Here is a 17,996-nt window from a genome sequence, read left to right as displayed (position 1 = left end):
TGTTTCTAATCTGTTGGAAATCTTTAGGCATTCGGAAAGATGAGAGAAAATTATTTAGAACTGAAGTAAAATCTTTATTTTCATCTTTTTGCACTTAGTACTGTCTTTTTACCTGCCACAAGCTAATTTGCCTGTTGAATATTGATTGTGCTGTTTCTTTCCCAGTTCTCATCAGAAGCAGTAAGAAGTTGATAACTGATGTATTGGTGACTGCAGCATTTATAGTGCCCTTTAAGTGCAGGGCACAGGTAGTTTGAATTGTGGACACTGATTAAATGTTTTGAGTTTTTTTATGCTGTGACACACCCATTACAGCTATTGAGAAATGTGGCGAGGCATCTTTGCACTTGATTTTTTTTCTGTGATGGAGAATAAACTCAAAAACATTGAAAGATTAATGCATTACAGTCTTTCTCTCCTGTATAATTGAGGCCCGGGACGTATCTATCTTCTTGCTGAGACTCATTCCAAGTCCCCAGTCTTTGACTAGAAATGACCAGAGTGATGTTATTTTGGCAAGAGCCCATAGAAACTGAGAACAACAGGAGTCTTTCACGTCTGTTACTGGAAAGGGAGGTAGTGAGGGAGTTGTGAAGCTCTGTAAGTACTGAGAATGGCTTACGGCAGGCTGCTGCTTCTGCATCTTCTTTAATTGGCACTTTCTCTTGGACTTGATTAAAGGTAAAGCATGTAATGCTGCGAGTTGCATCAGGGGTGGGGAGGGAAGAGCATCTGAAATGAAATGCATTTTGCCTGGAGTCTTCATGGTTAGTTTCAGATTAAATGTTTGGGTGATTCTGATCACTAAAAAAAAAAAAGTCATTTTGGGTTGGATCATTCAAACTTAAAATCAGTGACTTGCCTTCTCCAGACTTTGCTACAGTCTTGTGTTGCAATTTTGTAGGCCTTCCTAGCAGAGAAATTATATAGAAGATATAAAAAAAAAATTACAAAAAAAATGCATTGGGGCAATAGATGTGTTTTGTGAAACCAAGAGCTACATTGCTAGCCATTGCAAGACTTGTGTTTGTGGATGGTCATAATCTACAAAGTATTTCAAGATCCTTGGATCAAAGATAGTACATAGCATTAAATGCTCTGACTTATGCTGAAGCCTGAAAGAAGCTGCTGGGTTTTTTCAGTGCTGGTTTGTCAGAAGTTTGTCTAATCTGGAACAGTGCGATCAAAAGCAACTGTGGAGATGAAACTAGTTTTTAGCTAAGTAATGATTGTTAACTAAGATGTCTCAACAAGTCAACAAACTGCATAGCTTTTGAAAAGAAAAGGTCCTGACATTGTGGTGGTACTTCTGTTCTATACAGATGGGTTTAGATGGACTCCAGGAAGACTACATAAGGAAGGCTGAATATCCCTTCAGCTCAGAACAAAAATGGATGGCTGTTAAATGTGTTCACAGAACGCAGCAGGTAAACTTCAATCACTGTTTCCTTGTGCACTGGCTCTGTGGAACGATTATCTACCTTGTTTAATATCCTCATTTTTCATTTCAGAAGTTATGGCAGGCTGGTGGTAGTGCACAGTGCTGGGAATATGGTTTGATAATAGACACAGTTTTAGTTTCAAGCTCTGAAGTGGAGATTAAGAATCACAAGAAATTCTTTCCATAAAAGGCATACTGGGAAATTATTTTGAGTATTTTGGTATCTGAGACTTTAAATGTATACCTGTTTTTTATTCCTTCTCCTCCCTCCTCAAACATCTAAAGTAATTCTGCCAATCTTCTGCTGTTTCAGTGCTACATAGTTACATAATGAATTAAGAGCAGGAAGATGTATTGATGTTCAATAGTAAAATTTCTTCTGTTTGAAAACACAGGTTTTCTGGTTTTGATGCAGACAGCACGTTCCCCAGTGTTGATGGATTTTATTGATGTCAACAATGTCCTGGATTATCAATACAAACCATTTTTTAACCTCTTTTTCTGCCTTCTGATGCTTTCACATACATATTTGTATTCATATTTCATCTAGACCAATCTGAATGTTTTTATTACAATTATTGACATAGTCACTGCCAGTCTGATAACTGGAGCCTTCAAGATAATATGCGCAATAACAGACCTTATCTTGGATTTATGGAAAATTTCCTAGTACTTCTGACACAAAAAAGGCCTTCTGACAGCATTCAAGTATCACAGTAAAATCTTTGCTTTGAAACAAAGCATTTGACTCCTTTTATCTATATGGATAATATGGTTGTATTATCCTTGTCTGTATAAAGATTGGTGAGCAGGAATTGCTATATAGTTTTCATCCATGTAAGGATTTACTGTGTCTGTGTTCTGGTATCAGCATTTTTAAAAGATTGTTGAAAAATTGGTAAGAGTTTTAAAGGGAGCATAAGTTATTTGAAGGCGAAGAAAATGCAGTGGATTTAGAAATTTAGAGCTCTATCAGTTAAGCCTATCAGAAAGATTGAGGTAACTTGACTACTGTGCATAAATACCTTCACAGGGAGAAGATAGATATACTAAAAAAGAGCTTTTTAGTTCAACAGGAGAAAAGATGGGAATCAGTGACTGGAAATTGAGCTGAGGCAGCAATTCTTAATGGAAAAAGGGGGAAGGGAAGGGATGAGTTGATTAGTATTGGAGTTAAGTGTTCGAGGTAGGTGGTGGATTCTCAGTCCCTTGATACTCTCAAGGCTAGATGGCTGTCTGGAAAATATTAGAGTTGTTAGGCATGGTACAAGGATGCAGGTGGTGTTTAATGACCTGTGCAGCTGGTCAGATGATGAGCTTAAAGGTCTTTCAGGTCTAATGCTCTGTGTACGTTTAATTTCTGTCCTTTGCATGGCCTCTTTAGTCTATAAACTGTGACCCGCAGTGTCTAATGTGTATGATGTCTACTGAAATGAGATATTGATTATTAGCTTGGCTCTTTTGACATTACTACTCTTGAACATACGCTGTATAGAGATACTCAAAAGAACAGATTTTTAGGTTTAGAAGCGTAACTTTGATTTGCGTTATGTTCTGAAGACTCTTAAGAAAAGTACAGATATGCCATTCTTATGTGTGCATGTGTATGCACTTGTGCGTGTGTGTGTATTGTATATATACATACACGCATGTGCACACAACAATTGTTTTTCCTTTTAGGACAAACCTGAAGTTTGCTTTATGAAAGGTGCTTATGAACAAGTCATTAGGTACTGTACATCATATAACTGTAAGGGGCAGACCCTACCTCTTGTTCAGCAACAGAGAGAGCAATACCAGCAGGAGAAGACATCTATGGGCTCTGCAGGACTTAGGGGTAAGGCTGTTTCAGTGTCTCAAAATAACTATTTTTTAAAATTGCACTGCTTATTTAAAAAAACCAAGAACAACCAAAAACACTAGGAATTTTTTTTTTTGTTCAGTAAGTGCCACTGGGTTGTTTAGTTTTTCTTTAAAATGGGGGAGTGAAAAAACAGGTGCCATTGCCTAAGGCCCGTATAATAACATGATTAAATTGCAAAGGGTGAGAAAAGGCACTGCTGGTTCCTGTCATCTCTTGCATGTGACCATAACTGAACAGTACTTTGCTACCTAATAGCTTCCATATCTCATTATATATGTCTGTGGATTTTTTTAAATGTGAATATGTTTATTTTTCTATTACTTTGGCTCCTGGCACCTTTGTGAGTTAGGCTAGCACAACTGATTGCAGGTCAGAAGATGCCACTAGAATTACCTTTTCTGTTAACAAGCTGTGTAGATTTTTAAATATAACTGAAAGTATTTTTCACAAGATGATTGATAGGAGGTGATTGTGGGCAAGCATTATACATGGCTCGCTTTCTTTGGCCTCTGTAAAGAGACCTCTAGGCTGTTAAGTCTATCCACAGCTTTTTAATTTTTATTTTTTGAAGGTAGGGGTACTGTGTGGCTCGGGAAATTCCTAGGTTGCAAATTATTAGAAACTGAAAGGATATGCTAGGAGTGGTATCTCTTTGTGCTGTTTTGTTCAGACAGTCATTCTTTGTGTCTGCTTCAGACCACTGTCAAACTAAAAAATCTAAGGTAATGTTTTGAAAAAAGTGAATTTGGTTTTCCTTTACAACTCTAATGTAATTTAAATATATTTGAATTAAGATTCCTATCGTAAAAGACATTCCAGAAAATATTCAGCATGTACTCAATGAAATCTGCCTCTCTAAAAGAAAAAAAAACAAAGCAGAAAATAAAAATACATTAACCGATCCTCCCTTTCATAGAGGACCATGCACATACAGAGAAACCACAAAGCTAGATGCTGTTCTCTTTCCGCACAGTGAAAATATAGAATCATAGAATCATTAAGGTTGGAAAAGACCTCTAAGATCATCGAGTCCAACCATCAACCCAACACCACCATGCCCACTAAACCATGTCCCTAAGCGCCTCATCTACACATCTTTTAAATACCTCCAGGGATGGTGACTCAACCACTTCCCTGGGCAGCCTGTTCCAAGGCCTGACCACTCTTTCAGTAAAGAAATTTCTCCTAATGTCCAATCTAAACCTCCCTTGGCGCAACTTGAGGCCATTTCCTCTTGTCCTATCGCCAGTTACTTGGCAGAAGAGACCAACACCCACCTCGCTACAACCTCCTTCCAGGTAGTTGTAGAGCGCGATGAGGTCTCCCCTCAGCCTCCTCTTCCCCAGGCTAAACAACCCCAGTTCCCTCAGCCGCTCCTCATAAGACTTGTGCTCCAGGCCCTTCACCAGCTTCGTTGCCCTCCTCTGGACACGCTCCAGCACCTCAATGTCCTTCCTGTAGTGAGGGGCCCAAAACTGAACACAGTATTCGAGGTGCGGCCTCACCAGTGCCGAGTACAGGGGCACGATCACCTCCCTACTCCTGCTGGCCACACTGTTTCTGGTACAGACACTGATATAAACACTTTCATCTGAGAAGAAATAGGAAATTTATCTTTAAAACCTGGAATACCTATATTTGGTAAAAAGAGTATTCTTTAGAAGAAAAGAATAAGTAAAATAAGGTTTAAAAAAAGAAAATTGCAATTCCCACCCTTTGCTTTATGCTAGCCTACTAGTTTAAAACAGTTGTTTTAAATGCTGATGTAAATGTTAATTTCAAATCTTAACTCTTTTTTTTCTTTATCTCCTAAAAGTTCTGGCCTTAGCTTCTGGTCCTGAGTTAGGACAACTGACTTTTTTGGGGCTTGTGGGAATAATCGATCCTCCACGGACTGGTGTGAAAGAAGCAGTTACTACACTTATCACATCAGGAGTTGCAATAAAAATGGTTACTGGGGATTCGCAGGAGACTGCAGTTGCCATTGGTATGAATAGTCCACTTCCTTTCATTTTTCACTTGTTTTCTGTTCTAGCAGTGCCTAGCTAATTGTTGTGAAGTGTGGGTATTAAGTCTTTAACATTTGTGAGTTCTGTATTTTGTATAAACATATGGCACAATGGAGTTAGGAGGAGGAGAGGGAAGGGGGAAAAAAAAAAAAAAACAAAACAAAACAAAACAAAAAAAAACCAAAACACCAAAACCCAAACCAATACCATAGCCTGAAGTGATACTTTGGTTTCAGCTTAAACTGTAGTTTTTCTAATTCGGTTAATGTATGACTTTTGCTGTTTAAGACTATGTCTTTTCTTACTGTATTTTGTTATAACATATGCTTGATTTCTGATTCTTATTCTTATATCCCCACCACCACCCTCCCTACCTTCAGCTGTGGATGCCTGTCTTTATGGCAACAGGGAGAAACTAAAATAGCCAGTGACAATGAGTATTTAGGATGGATATGGAACTTCAATACTATCCAGTACAGTTTTGTCCATATAACTAAGTTTGAAGTTTAAGTACTAGTAATAAATATTTAAACAAATTACTTAACTTCTTTTTACAATATAATACATGAAAGTACAAGTACTTTAGCCAGAATATGAATTCTTTACATACAGGATGATGAACAAAAAGTTGAATGTGCACATAAAAAGTACACCCCCGAACTAGCAGTACTTTCTCAGAGGGTTTTTTTCCCTGTCTCCCCCATGTCATTTTTCATTTTCTGTCCCGTTATTTTTGAACTGTGAATTCTTCAGAGAGGTCTGAGCTCTTGTGTTTCTATGGCACCTGACACAATGAAGTACAGACCTTTAGACCTAAAAAGTCTGAGGAAATAAATATCTGATTAGAATAGACTTTGTAGCATGTGTTTGTTACTCAAGAGTTCAGTTAATTTACTCCAGTATAGTGAATCAATAAGGTGTTGAGATATTCTGCTCTAGGCATTTCATATCTGAAATGCTGCAGAAAATAGTAGGTTTAAAAAAAAAATAAAATTGGGTACTTAATCTTTTAAAAAGATAAATTATTATAATACCTTTTTTATTATTTATTTCCAGCTAGTCGACTAGGATTGTATTCCAAAAATTCACAGGCAATCTCTGGAGAAGAAATAGATGATTTGGATATTCAGCAGCTTTCTCAAATAACACCAAAGGTTTGTTTTGATATACTACTTACTGAAATGCAGTAAAGGATATATTTTATACAGATATATTTTATACAGATATATTTTATACAGATATATTTTATACAGATATATTTTATACAGATATATTTTATACAGATATATTTTATACAGATATATTTTATACAGATATATTTTATACAGATATATTTTATACAGATATATTTTATACAGATATATTTTATACAGATATATTTTATACAGATATATTTTATACAGATATATTTTATACAGATATATTTTATACAGATATATTTTATACAGATATATTTTATACAGATATATTTTATACAGATATATTTTATACAGATATATTTTATACAGATATATTTTATACATATATGTATATGCTTTTTTCTGTGGAAAGCTAAAGTGTGACTTCTGAGATACAAATAACATGGTTCTTGTAGAAGTAAGTGGTACAGTAAATTACCAGAGGCTTTTAGTACAGAAACACGATAGCTGTCCCAGATCAAACAAGTATCTTTCAGTTTGACATATGACCATATGAGAATTTATTTCTTTCAACTCATATGGTTATCTTTTTAGTGATTTTACTACTTTTGTCTCTTTTAAAAATTCAATTTGTTTTTTACCCTTCAATGCCTGTATTGGAACTTTCATTTTGCCATCTCTCACTTTCAGTGAGCATCATCACCTTTTTGTATTGTTAGACTATTTTATTTCTTTGAGTAGCTCAGCTCATGTATATAACCTTACAGTTTGCATGTTCAGACAGTCCATCCTTTTATAATTTGTAAGAGGAGGTGTCTGTATCTTTAATGATTTTTAATCGATCTGAGGTCACTGGTTGAGAATTTTGAAAGGGTCTATTTATTAAGTTACTGCTTAATACTTTTTAGTTATTAAATAACTAAATGTATTAGCTAGTGTCAAAGTTGTAAATGTGAAGGCTTAATCAAATGCAATTGAGGTTCAGGCTTGACTATGTTGCAAAATTTATGCATCAAAATGCTGCTCTGTTTGCAAAAGACTGCAAAATTAGACTGCAGCATGCTTGAGTCTGATGTAAGCAAGCCAAAAGCCAATATTTACGATCAAGAAATATGCATGTCAGCTTTGTGTCTTTCCTTGGTGACTCACAAAAACAAGCTTAGAAAAAAAGAATTGTGTGGCAAATAGTAATTTTTGGTTTATTTGGTAATACTTGTTCTTAAGGGCTGTCCACCTTAAATAACTGAAATAGCTACAAATTTACTTTGTGCATGTTTGACCTGAGACCCAGTTAGTGTTTTAGGCATTTATTTGAAATCTTATTAGGAATTAATTAAAATCAACCGATCAGATTGACATCTGTGTACAGTGTAAAGTGGCTGTTGAGAAGTCTAAATTCTTATCCAGATTCTTAAAAAGGAAAAATAGATGTGAATGCTAACAGTATGGAGTTTATGGAAAACTAAATTCCACATGCTCAAATTTTAATTTACAAAGAAGACCAGAGACAAAAAAATTCTGAAAATTAATAATTCCTTCTAAGCTGGAAGCTTTAAAACTTCAATCTGTTAATAATACGCTACCTAAATTAGTAAAATTGAAATGTCCGGAGTAGCTTGCCACTAGTGCTGACAAGGGAAAAGGACATAAATTGTAGAGTCAGCATGGCAATCACCTGCATGAATTTAGTCAGGAAGGCCAGCAGCAAGCCATTACAACTCAGTTGCTTCATAATTTCAGAAGGTTTTTAAATTGCATATTCTATCTTGAAATAAGTAGCACCAACTTTGTTTACCAGAACATACTTTAAATCTTCTCTGGAATTAATGATTTCACTCTATTAAAAATACAGCTCAATGGTGCTTCAACTTTAGAGCTAACAAGAGCACAGTTGGCCTTTGATAGTATTTTTTTATCCTCTAGCTTTATAGAATCCAGTGCAATTCTTTACATTTCTCAAATTTTCACTACTTCTTCACTGTACTTTTAACAGGTTGCAGTATTTTACAGAGCCAGTCCCCGACATAAATTGAAAATTATAAAGGTATGTCTTACTAGAGGCTCAAATGCTGGACTGTTGCTATGGGTACTGTTTGTGGTGCCTTTACTTAAATTATAATGTGCTACAGTGTGTCAAGATGAAATCAGAAATGCATTTGTTTTGAAAGTGAAGTGTATTTGAAAATGTTACCTAGAAAAATGTGTAGTGCCCACAAGGGATAGGCAGCTGCTGGTAGGCAACATCATGCTTTCTTCTAGGTAGGGAGCTGGGGGTTGATTGAGATTTTGTCACATTGCAGTTGAATTGGCTAGGAACTTGAACCATATTTCTGATACTTCTCAGAACAAGATAAAAGGGCATGAATTCCAAGCCATATCTGAGGCAATGCTTCCATTCAGAAGTTAACAAAAGAAGGTAGCAAAGAGGGACGTACTCAGTGTAACAACTGGAACAATCAAAAAGCAACAATAAGGAGAACAAAGTCAAACGTTGAGCCTGTTGGAATATATTGAGAATTACAAGAGGGTGATAATGTTAAAATATAAATACAGTGTCTTTTTCTCTCTTTCTCTGGAGTTTTTTACTTTCTCTTCAAGTTTTTATATACCCTAGCTTTAAAATTTAGGCTGTCTGAATATATGAACTGAAGTTGAACCTAAAATCTTGTATAAAAATTCATTAGAATACAAACAGATGCATTTTTTTAGGATTTTACAGTGGAATTATAAGAAACTGGGCGGGGAGAGGGAGGTGATGACACTAACTTTGTATCCAGAATAATTTTATAGGATGGATTATTTCGATCCCTTATTTAAGCACTTTTTCCTTTCTTTAGTCCCTGCAAAATAATGGTGCAGTAGTAGCTATGACAGGAGATGGAGTGAATGATGCTGTTGCTCTGAAGGCTGCAGACATTGGTGTAGCAATGGGACAAACCGGAACAGATGTTTGTAAAGAGGCAGCAGATATGATCCTTGTGGATGATGATTTTCAGACAATAATGTAGGTGGCACTTATGTACATACCTTGTGCTATATAGTTTTAATGAAATGTTGCCTAGGTTAAAAACAAAAGAAATTCCCTGAACTTGTAAGTGTAGCAGCTGTTAATGAGTTCTCCACTAAGTCAGGAGAATTATCTTTGTGGTGATTACCTGTATTATCCTCTTAAAAAAGAGCTGGGAACATAATAGTACAAGGGGCAACTAAGCATTTCTGTCTTTTTATGTACGTTAATAATAATATAAGAATGTATTTACATATTTAGACCTTTTGCTACTTTGGTCTTGTACGTAGATCAGATGTAAGTAACAAAGGAGGCTGTGCATGTATGTGCTATAAAAACTAATTTGTATTTCTGCTTCTCCAAGTAGAATTATGGTAGTAGTATATTTGGAAACATAACTGAAGTGAAATTGTGAGTCTATTAGCTGTCACTAGGACTAACCTTCATTTAATTTCTTACTTCAGAAGCATAAATCTTATGTAAAAATGAGAGAGAGCACTCCCCTCAAGATTTAAAAATTTTAGAGTGCTGTGTTTGCTTTCAACTCTTTAAATGTGGTGGTGTTTCAGAAAAGGAAAGGAATATAAACTATTCAAGTATCACAGGTGAAAATAAGTTACCAACTTCTGGTAACCAGCTATTTGTTACTTGTTCTTTTTTTGTTGTTGTTTGGTGTACTTCAGAGAGAGTATAGGTAAACTTACCTTATTCTGAATTTAATCCATCTGAAGATAGTGGTTGTTGGTAGAGCTGGACTGCTGTCTAGCGAGGTAGCCTTCATTTTGAAGTCATCAATCTCAGACTAGTTCAGTTTGTCTGAAAGTATGATGCTTAACCCTTGGAAAGAAGTGAAATGTAGAAGTTCAATATAAGAAAATCTACCTACGTAGCACTACGTCAGAGGATGATCTGAGAGTTAAAAGGTTTCCATGCTAATTCAGCCAACAGCAATGTACTGTTGTGCAAAAACAAAAGAGAAGGGAGTTGTTTTAAGATATTCAGAAGAGTATGTAGGAAGGGCATCTGTGGTAAGAACTTTATTTAGGCTTGATGAGGCTTTTGCTGGAATGCTTTATCTAGTTTTGCTCATTTCATCAGGAAAGTTCTCAATAGGAGAACTAATGGAAAAAAAATGTATGAGCTTCCATAGTTTTACATCCTTCCCCCAACCCCTTTAATCTTTTTGTCTTAGAAGTTACAAGAGGAATGCTGATTTAATTGTTGTTCTTGGCTATTGGGGGACTGGTAGAAAGAAATCAGTTTTATTTGCAGCAGAGTAGACTTGACCCCTAGGTATTAGACAACACTTTCTCACTACTGTAATTGTGATAATGTGATAGGCAAGTTGTGACACGCGCTAGAGGTTGAGAAGATGGTCTATAAATATTTCATTCTGGTGCAGTAAGAATACATGGTCTTCTAAAGTCATGCTATATTTCTACGGTTTTGTAAAGGTGTGCATATTTTGTTTTTTGTTTTTTTTTAAATTATCTAATTTGAATTGGAAGGTCATATCAAGGATGATGGAGAATCTTGAACAGGGAGGAGATTTTACTATTAACATTTCATTTTGAAGGTTAAAGTTAAGCAGCTGGAAAAATAACTGTTGTGATTAATCTCATAGTCAAGTTGAAAAACAATGACTGCCAAAGTTGTAAGAACCTCAACTCCATTTGTTTCTTGACATTTGTATTGCTGTTTAAAGTAATAGCTTTTTTGGTTTTTTTTTAAGATTTTTGGCAGTAGTCTCATTTGTCTAGTGATGTAATCTTTGTTTTTAATTGCAGGTCTGCAATTGAAGAGGGTAAAGGAATTTATAATAACATTAAAAATTTTGTTAGATTTCAACTGAGCACGTAAGTTTGAAAAGTTGACGATATCAGAAAGTTCTAACTACATTGTTAATGAATCAAAGCATTGTGAAGCAGATGCTGCATAAATTCATGTGAACACTGTAAATTTCACATAGGATGCTGATATGCTATGCTTTTGAATTGTCAGTATTTTGTATTTGGTGGCTTGTTTCATTTTTAAAGAACCAGAAAATAGTGCGATAAACAGACATCTAACTTTGTCACAGTTCTTCCTGTTAAGATGTGAAAAGTCAATAACTGAGAGGATGAAGAGAAACAGCATAGCTACCTTTGAGTCCTTGTTTAAAGGAGAAGTTAGTAGTCATTCCCTCCTTAAACAGAACATGTATATCAAATGGAGGAAACCAGGGAAATGGGAGGTTAGTTTCTCTGTAATACATATTCTGGTTTGTGGAATGAGTTAGCTCTGTGAAGCTGACTTCCTTTTCTTGCATATAGGGATCCCTATGCTAACTATATCGTGTACGTCAGACAAGACGACAAGAGTTCATTAAGCCTTAATTTCAAAAATGTTGTGAGTTTATCTTATTGAATCTGGATTCAGGAAAATGGTTTTACCTCTTCACCACATTGTTCATGTACTTTTTGTGAAGCCTTCATGGCATTTCAGAGTGGTTGAATAAAGTTGCAGAAATAAAAAAAAAAACCAACCAAGAACCCACAAAAGCCACCAAAAAAACACCACAAGTGCCAAATAGTGCCTCCCCCCCAAAAAAAAACCCAAAAGCAAAAAAAAAAATCCCCACCAAAACCAAACAATCCCCACCAACACAACAAAACTCAGAAAATGCTAACCTCTTAAAACTTGCCTAAAAATTGTAAGAAGTGTCATATACTTCGAATCTTGACTAGTGTCCTGCATTGGTAGAAGACAGGAAATCTGCTTCTGATTTATTCTGAAAATATATTATTCTGAAAATAACTAAGCATAGATATTCTAGGAAGGTGTGCTTGCCTGTTAGCCTTGGGAATAGTAGTCTCAGGTTTTTGATGAATGAGTTACCCTTTTTTTTCTGTCCCCCTTTGCAGGGAGAGCATAATAGGGTTCAGTAGCGTGCTAAATTCAGAATTATTATAAGCCTTGCTCTCTTCTTGTTGGTTATGAAACCACTTAATCTTGCACTGAAAGCAATTAGCGCATACTTGTTTAGAGACATTTCTAATACCAAGCTTGCAAACAGCTAATCTGTTTTCAGTCTTTTGCCTAGCCTTCTCATCTTGCTAATAATGAGTGGTGGTGTAGGTATTTTTAGGAAGCTTGGGTAGTACCTTGCCTTGACTGATTAGTCAAACTAGTGACATGTGCACAGAGTGGTTGTGTTTAGATCAAGAGTGTAAAAGCAGTTTGTTTTTCAAAACCATGTTTAGAAGTTCCGCTTGTGGCACAATAAAAGTATAGGACCCTGTTCCCTGGTAAAATATCAGTTAGGTGAAGGTGAGTGATAACTCTGAAATGTTATCTTAAAGTCTGGGAGGTTTTTAAGATGCAAATTTGCTGTCTTTTTATTGCCAAAACAGCACTGTTTTAAATATGGACTGTGTCAAGATGAGTATTCTAAATGAATTAATGCTCTACCTTTAAAGTTAGGCTTACATCGTCATAATTCACACTGTCAAAATCTGTATCTACTCTTAAACAGTTGAAGTGTTGATTACAAAGCAGTTATCAGTGGATCTTCAGAAACGTTCCATGCTGACAATTATAAAAATGGATTCTTTCAACAGGAGTATAGCAGCACTGACTTTAATCTCACTGGCTACATTAATGAACTTTCCTAATCCTCTCAATGCCATGCAGATCTTATGGATCAATATTATTATGGATGGACCTCCAGCTCAAAGGTAAGTACTTACTTTAAATTCCATTAGAGGTCTGTAGTCCTTTTATTTCAGCAAGGAAAATGGTTGCTCATAAAGGAAACTTGGTGAAGTGTTAAAATTCAGTGAAATGTTCCTCAAACAGCAAACTGCTTATTTGAATTACAATGTCTGCAGTACAGTTCTATGTTCGTTCCTTTTGGTTTCCTTTAGTATCTAAAAATAATTATGGGGGCAGCATTGATACCTAAAAATCCACGGATATGCCCATGAAACTTGCATGCAGGATTCTGGCTTCGCTCTGGGTTCTTCCTCTGACCCGCTTCACTGCAGATAGATGGTGGAGGGAGAAGTGGAAAGGAACTAGCAGTAAATTCCTTAGCTGGGTTGGTCACGGTAACAGAAATGGGGAATGTAACTAATATTGCAGCTTCCTTTAAAATTAACATCTGGTAATTTTAATATTGCCTGATACCATGTATTTATGGACTCTAAAACTGCAGTGTTAGAATATTGCCTGTTACTAATACATATAACTCAGTTTTCTGAAAGTGAAAATATCATGTGCTTACTTGAATGAGATGATTCTTAGGCTGTAGAGAGAAGTTTAAAATCTTTCTTTCAACTGAGAAAATCTAGTCCTTAAGTTAAAGCAGTGAATTATTTTTATGATGATAAAAATCTAAGATGTTCTTTTAATTGTATAAGTCTTGGGGTGGAGCCTGTGGATAAAGATGTTATTCAGAAGCCTCCAAGAAATTTGAAGGACAGCATTCTGACCAAAAACCTCATTGTTAAAATACTGGTTTCATCAATAATTATCGTGTGTGGAACACTGTTCGTCTTCTGGAGAGAGGTATGACAAAAGCACAAAACTTAAAGCAGTAACAAATTAATTTAAAAGAAGTCCTTTTTATACCAGCAGTTGGAATTCAGAATTTGTATGAACTTAGTTGCTAGTTTTGTCCATGCTTATTTAATAATCTATTCAGCTAGCAGATTAGAAAGGAAGATTTTTCAAAATAATTGTTGAAATGAGAAACACAGTTTTATTCCCCAATCTCTATTTTAACAGAGACTTTTCAAGGTCCCAAATCTACTTGGGAAACCTTGGCCCGTAGAAAGTAGTTGTACAGTTCTTCTAGCCAGAGTATTATGAAACAGCCATTTGGCTTTCTTTTCCCAGTAGAGAAAAATGTTGTTTGAACTTTTGGTAGTGCATCATAGAATTCTTGGTATTCCATATGCTTGCATCAATGTTTGTCAAGAGTCTTCATTTAATCACAGCTTGGAATACAAATTGTTATAAGTTACAGGTGCGTAATTTTTGCTGCATGATTTATTAAATCAGCTTGGGGCAAAAAAGTTGCTTTTGCTTTCATTTACTAGCTAGTAGAACTTGATTTATTGTAATAACTTTGAGTTGTGGAGGGTTTAAAGCATGCTAAAGCCATTTCATTTTCTTTTGTTGGCAGTTAAGAGACAATGTAATAACGCCTCGAGATACAACCATGACTTTCACCTGTTTTGTATTTTTTGATATGTTCAATGCTTTGAGTTCTAGATCTCAGGTAAGTGATTCATATTTTCCATTTACACACTAAGCAGGATTTTCTTTGAGGGGAGAATCTTGCTGTGTTTGTTTCAATTGTTTTCCTGCAGATTTACTTCACATCTGCTATTAAGCTTCATAGTTTCACATATTTACTAGGTAGGATTTCTTAAATTACAGGTGAGTATTAGTTTCCTTAACTTGTTGACAGGAGCAAGGAAATTTTTATTAAAAGCTGAAGTGTGATGGCTCTTTGTATTGCTGTGTACACTTGGTTGTTTTTTTTCCTGAAAACTGTCGGTTCAGCATCCTTGCCAGAATCTCAAACTTCCTGAAGGCCTTAACTTTTTTATTTTGTAACCCTAAATCCATAATCCAAGGAAAATTTCTTAAACTGTTCTTTCTGTCTACATTTTTGTTTTAAGGAAACAAGTCTGAAATTTTGTGCTAGTTGGAGAAAAGTACATTGCTAGTATACATTACTACATTTACTCTAATTTGCAGTCTTATTTTCTGATGTGAATTCTTAGGGTCAACAAAAACACTTCCTTCTAGTGTAGAGCGCACCTTCTAATGCACTGTACTTGCAGAAAAGTGAGCTCAATATATAAGTCGTTGACTATGAAGACAAGATTTGTACTCTGTTTACCAGAGAGAAAATGCAATTAGCCTGTTCAAGAACTTGTTCTGGATTGTCTAAAAGGTCAACAATAATTTTTTACATTTTTCTAAAAGTCTGTATGAAAAGAAATTGTAGTTACAAATTTTTTTCTGGTCTAGATAATTAGGATTACATGTACAGTGTAACGTGTTGTTTTTTACAGACAAAATCTGTGTTTGAGATTGGACTTTGCAGTAACAAAATGTTCTGCTATGCCGTCCTTGGATCTATAATGGGGCAGTTATTGGTCATTTACTTTCCTCCACTTCAGAAGGTTTTCCAAACAGAGAGCCTGAGTGTCTTGGGTAAGAACAGTTCCCTTTTCAAAATTGTACATTAAGGATTAATTTGTAAATGCATTAGCTGATGGTTCTGTAAGTGCACTTTCTAGCTGTTTGCATACAACAGGAATACAAAACCTGCTGACCTCTTTTTTTTTTTTTTTTTTTTGGGTGGGGTGGGGGTGGGGAGATCCTTTTAGATGTTTTCTTTGGGAACCATGATTTAAATGCATATGGTACACAACTGATCAGTGCGTTCTTAAATTTCTTAGGTGCTTATGTAAATTAGGTTTTTTAATATAAATTTTGAAGCAGGCAAAAATGAAGCATAGAGTTTATTGAAGTTTTTTAAACACTATTAATCTTGCTATTTAGCAAGTTTTTTCTCTAAATTTAAACACCTTATTTAGAAATCTTGATCCTTTATTAACTAATCGACTGCATTGTTGTAGGATAAATAGACATAAGGATTTTAAGAAGCTATAGATACATAATGCTGTTGACCTCGTTAAGACTTACGTTTATTCCTTCTGCAGTTTTCTGGAGTTAAAGATAAATGGTTGTCATGAAATGCATGTTTTTACATAATTCTTTTTATTGTAGTGTCATTTCTGATGATATTAATATTTTTTCAATACGAATTTATTATGTTGCTTAGTATTCTTTGTTTTCATAGATGTTAATAATAGGGTTATGAAATACTTTAAAAGTTTGAAATACCATGCCTGTACTTGAGTTGTGCATAAACTATGCATGTTAATCTTCTGGTCCTGCAAAAATTGATTCTTGCTTCGTTTCTCGTGAACTTACCCAATGATTGGGAGACAATTTGAAACTCATTCTAAGTCTTGTTCTTTTGTAAGTCTGCCCTCAGCCTTAAATAGCAAATTTTAAAAATTATTAAATATTAATTATCTCTTTCCAGATTTACTATTTCTTCTGGGGCTCACTTCCTCTGTGTGCATAGTGACTGAGATCATAAAGAAGTTTGAAAGAAGCAAGGAAAAGATCCAGAAACGTGGAAGTTCTTCTTCGTCAACTTCGTCTTTTCTTGATGTATGATGCATATTGCATTCTTTTGTTCGCAAACTTAGGGATTGCTGTCTAAAGATGTAGGAGAAAGCAAAACAATATTTGGAGGATAAAGAAATCCTGAAGGCTTTTGGCAAGTCCTTTGTTTCACTGGCTAATGATGAACGTTCATGTTTCAAGACTGTTTAGAATTTAACTTCCAGCTGTGGGAGTAACAAATGAAATTATGCAACTTTGGTAACATTTTTCCTCAAACATAAATTTACTTTTGAGATTGAACGGGATTTTCTGAGGGGAGGGGGGGTTAATTTAAAGAAAGATCTAAGCCCAAGTCCCATTTTCTGCACTTAAAAGATTTAACTGTGTAAAATCCTTCTCTTAGATATAAATATTTTAGTTTGTTTTTATTTAAAACATTGTACTATTTTACTTTTATGGTGGTGGGACTTTGCTACTAATACAAGGATAAAAAAATATTTCAGAGGCATTCCACTGAGTTTAGAGTCTGTCACAAGAGTGCCATATTCTAGCTACTGTATTTATTTACTTTATCCTGCAATGTGTAAGCGGCTCAAGTACCTTGTGCTACAGTTTTTTTTGTATCCCGAGGTTTTTTTGCACAGGATGTGACCGCTGTTGGATCACTGTTTTTCTTTTCTTTTTCTGTGATTGAAAAGCCTATACTGCAATTTGAAGTAAATGTTTGCTTTTCTTAAGTGTGTTGTCTCTTTGTTTTAAAAGAAACTGGCATTTACACCAGATTAGCATGCTTGTTTTGATATAATTTTAGATACAAGCTTTGTTCCATGTCTTGTTCTATATTTACTTTAGCTTATGACTGTTAGATCACTTGAGTGATTATAAAACAGTACTGTTACTGAAATGATTTGTAGTGTATTGAATTAGAAAATGAATGCACTAATCCTCACTCCAATGGCAAAAAACCCCACCCCTTTTTCAGAGAAGCTTGGTTTTCCTTCCCCCTCCTTCTTCCACCCTGATCATAAAAATAAACTTTTTACTGGTAGTGTAACTTATTAAACTTTAACTTACAGAATGACTTCTTGTGGCTAGAAAAGCATTATAATAGATTTGTGTCTTGATAAGTTAAAAGTGTTTTTAATACATGATAATGTCTGAATACTCTAATATTCACTAATTGGAAATGGTGTTCTTCCTCAAAATAGACTTGCAGCTGTTGTCATCAGTGTCTTCTCGTCAGAGTAGGACTCATCATCCCTTAGGAAATGCAAGGAACAATCACCTAGGGAATCTTGAAAAGAGGATGCCTAAGATCTCTTAGGGGGAGTTGGAGATG

General features: G+C 35.2%; 1 protein-coding gene across 8 annotated transcripts in view; it reads left to right on the top strand.

Moving 5' to 3' along the window:
- The window catches only part of ATP2C1 (ATPase secretory pathway Ca2+ transporting 1), a 51,882-nt gene extending 34,488 nt beyond the window's left edge, over positions 1 to 17,394 (top strand). For all 8 annotated transcript variants that reach the window (XM_075143286.1, XM_075143291.1, XM_075143284.1 and 5 more), the window contains exons 17-28: positions 1,323 to 1,427; positions 3,122 to 3,278; positions 5,122 to 5,292; positions 6,371 to 6,468; positions 8,447 to 8,497; positions 9,291 to 9,457; positions 11,248 to 11,316; positions 13,060 to 13,176; positions 13,861 to 14,008; positions 14,628 to 14,723; positions 15,529 to 15,670; positions 16,572 to 17,394. In XM_075143286.1, the coding sequence (XP_074999387.1) occupies positions 1,323 to 1,427; positions 3,122 to 3,278; positions 5,122 to 5,292; positions 6,371 to 6,468; positions 8,447 to 8,497; positions 9,291 to 9,457; positions 11,248 to 11,316; positions 13,060 to 13,176; positions 13,861 to 14,008; positions 14,628 to 14,723; positions 15,529 to 15,670; positions 16,572 to 16,708 (1,458 nt within the window). In that variant the 3' untranslated portion in view covers positions 16,709 to 17,394. The remainder of the gene's footprint in view (positions 1 to 1,322; positions 1,428 to 3,121; positions 3,279 to 5,121; positions 5,293 to 6,370; positions 6,469 to 8,446; positions 8,498 to 9,290; positions 9,458 to 11,247; positions 11,317 to 13,059; positions 13,177 to 13,860; positions 14,009 to 14,627; positions 14,724 to 15,528; positions 15,671 to 16,571) is intronic.
- The last annotated feature ends 602 nt before the right edge of the window (positions 17,395 to 17,996 follow it).

Source organism: Calonectris borealis, chromosome 2, assembly GCF_964195595.1.
Source record: "Calonectris borealis chromosome 2, bCalBor7.hap1.2, whole genome shotgun sequence".
NCBI lineage: Eukaryota > Metazoa > Chordata > Aves > Procellariiformes > Procellariidae > Calonectris > Calonectris borealis.
The sequence above is the reverse complement of the archived record's forward strand: the minus strand, read 5'-3'. Positions and strand labels throughout refer to the sequence as shown.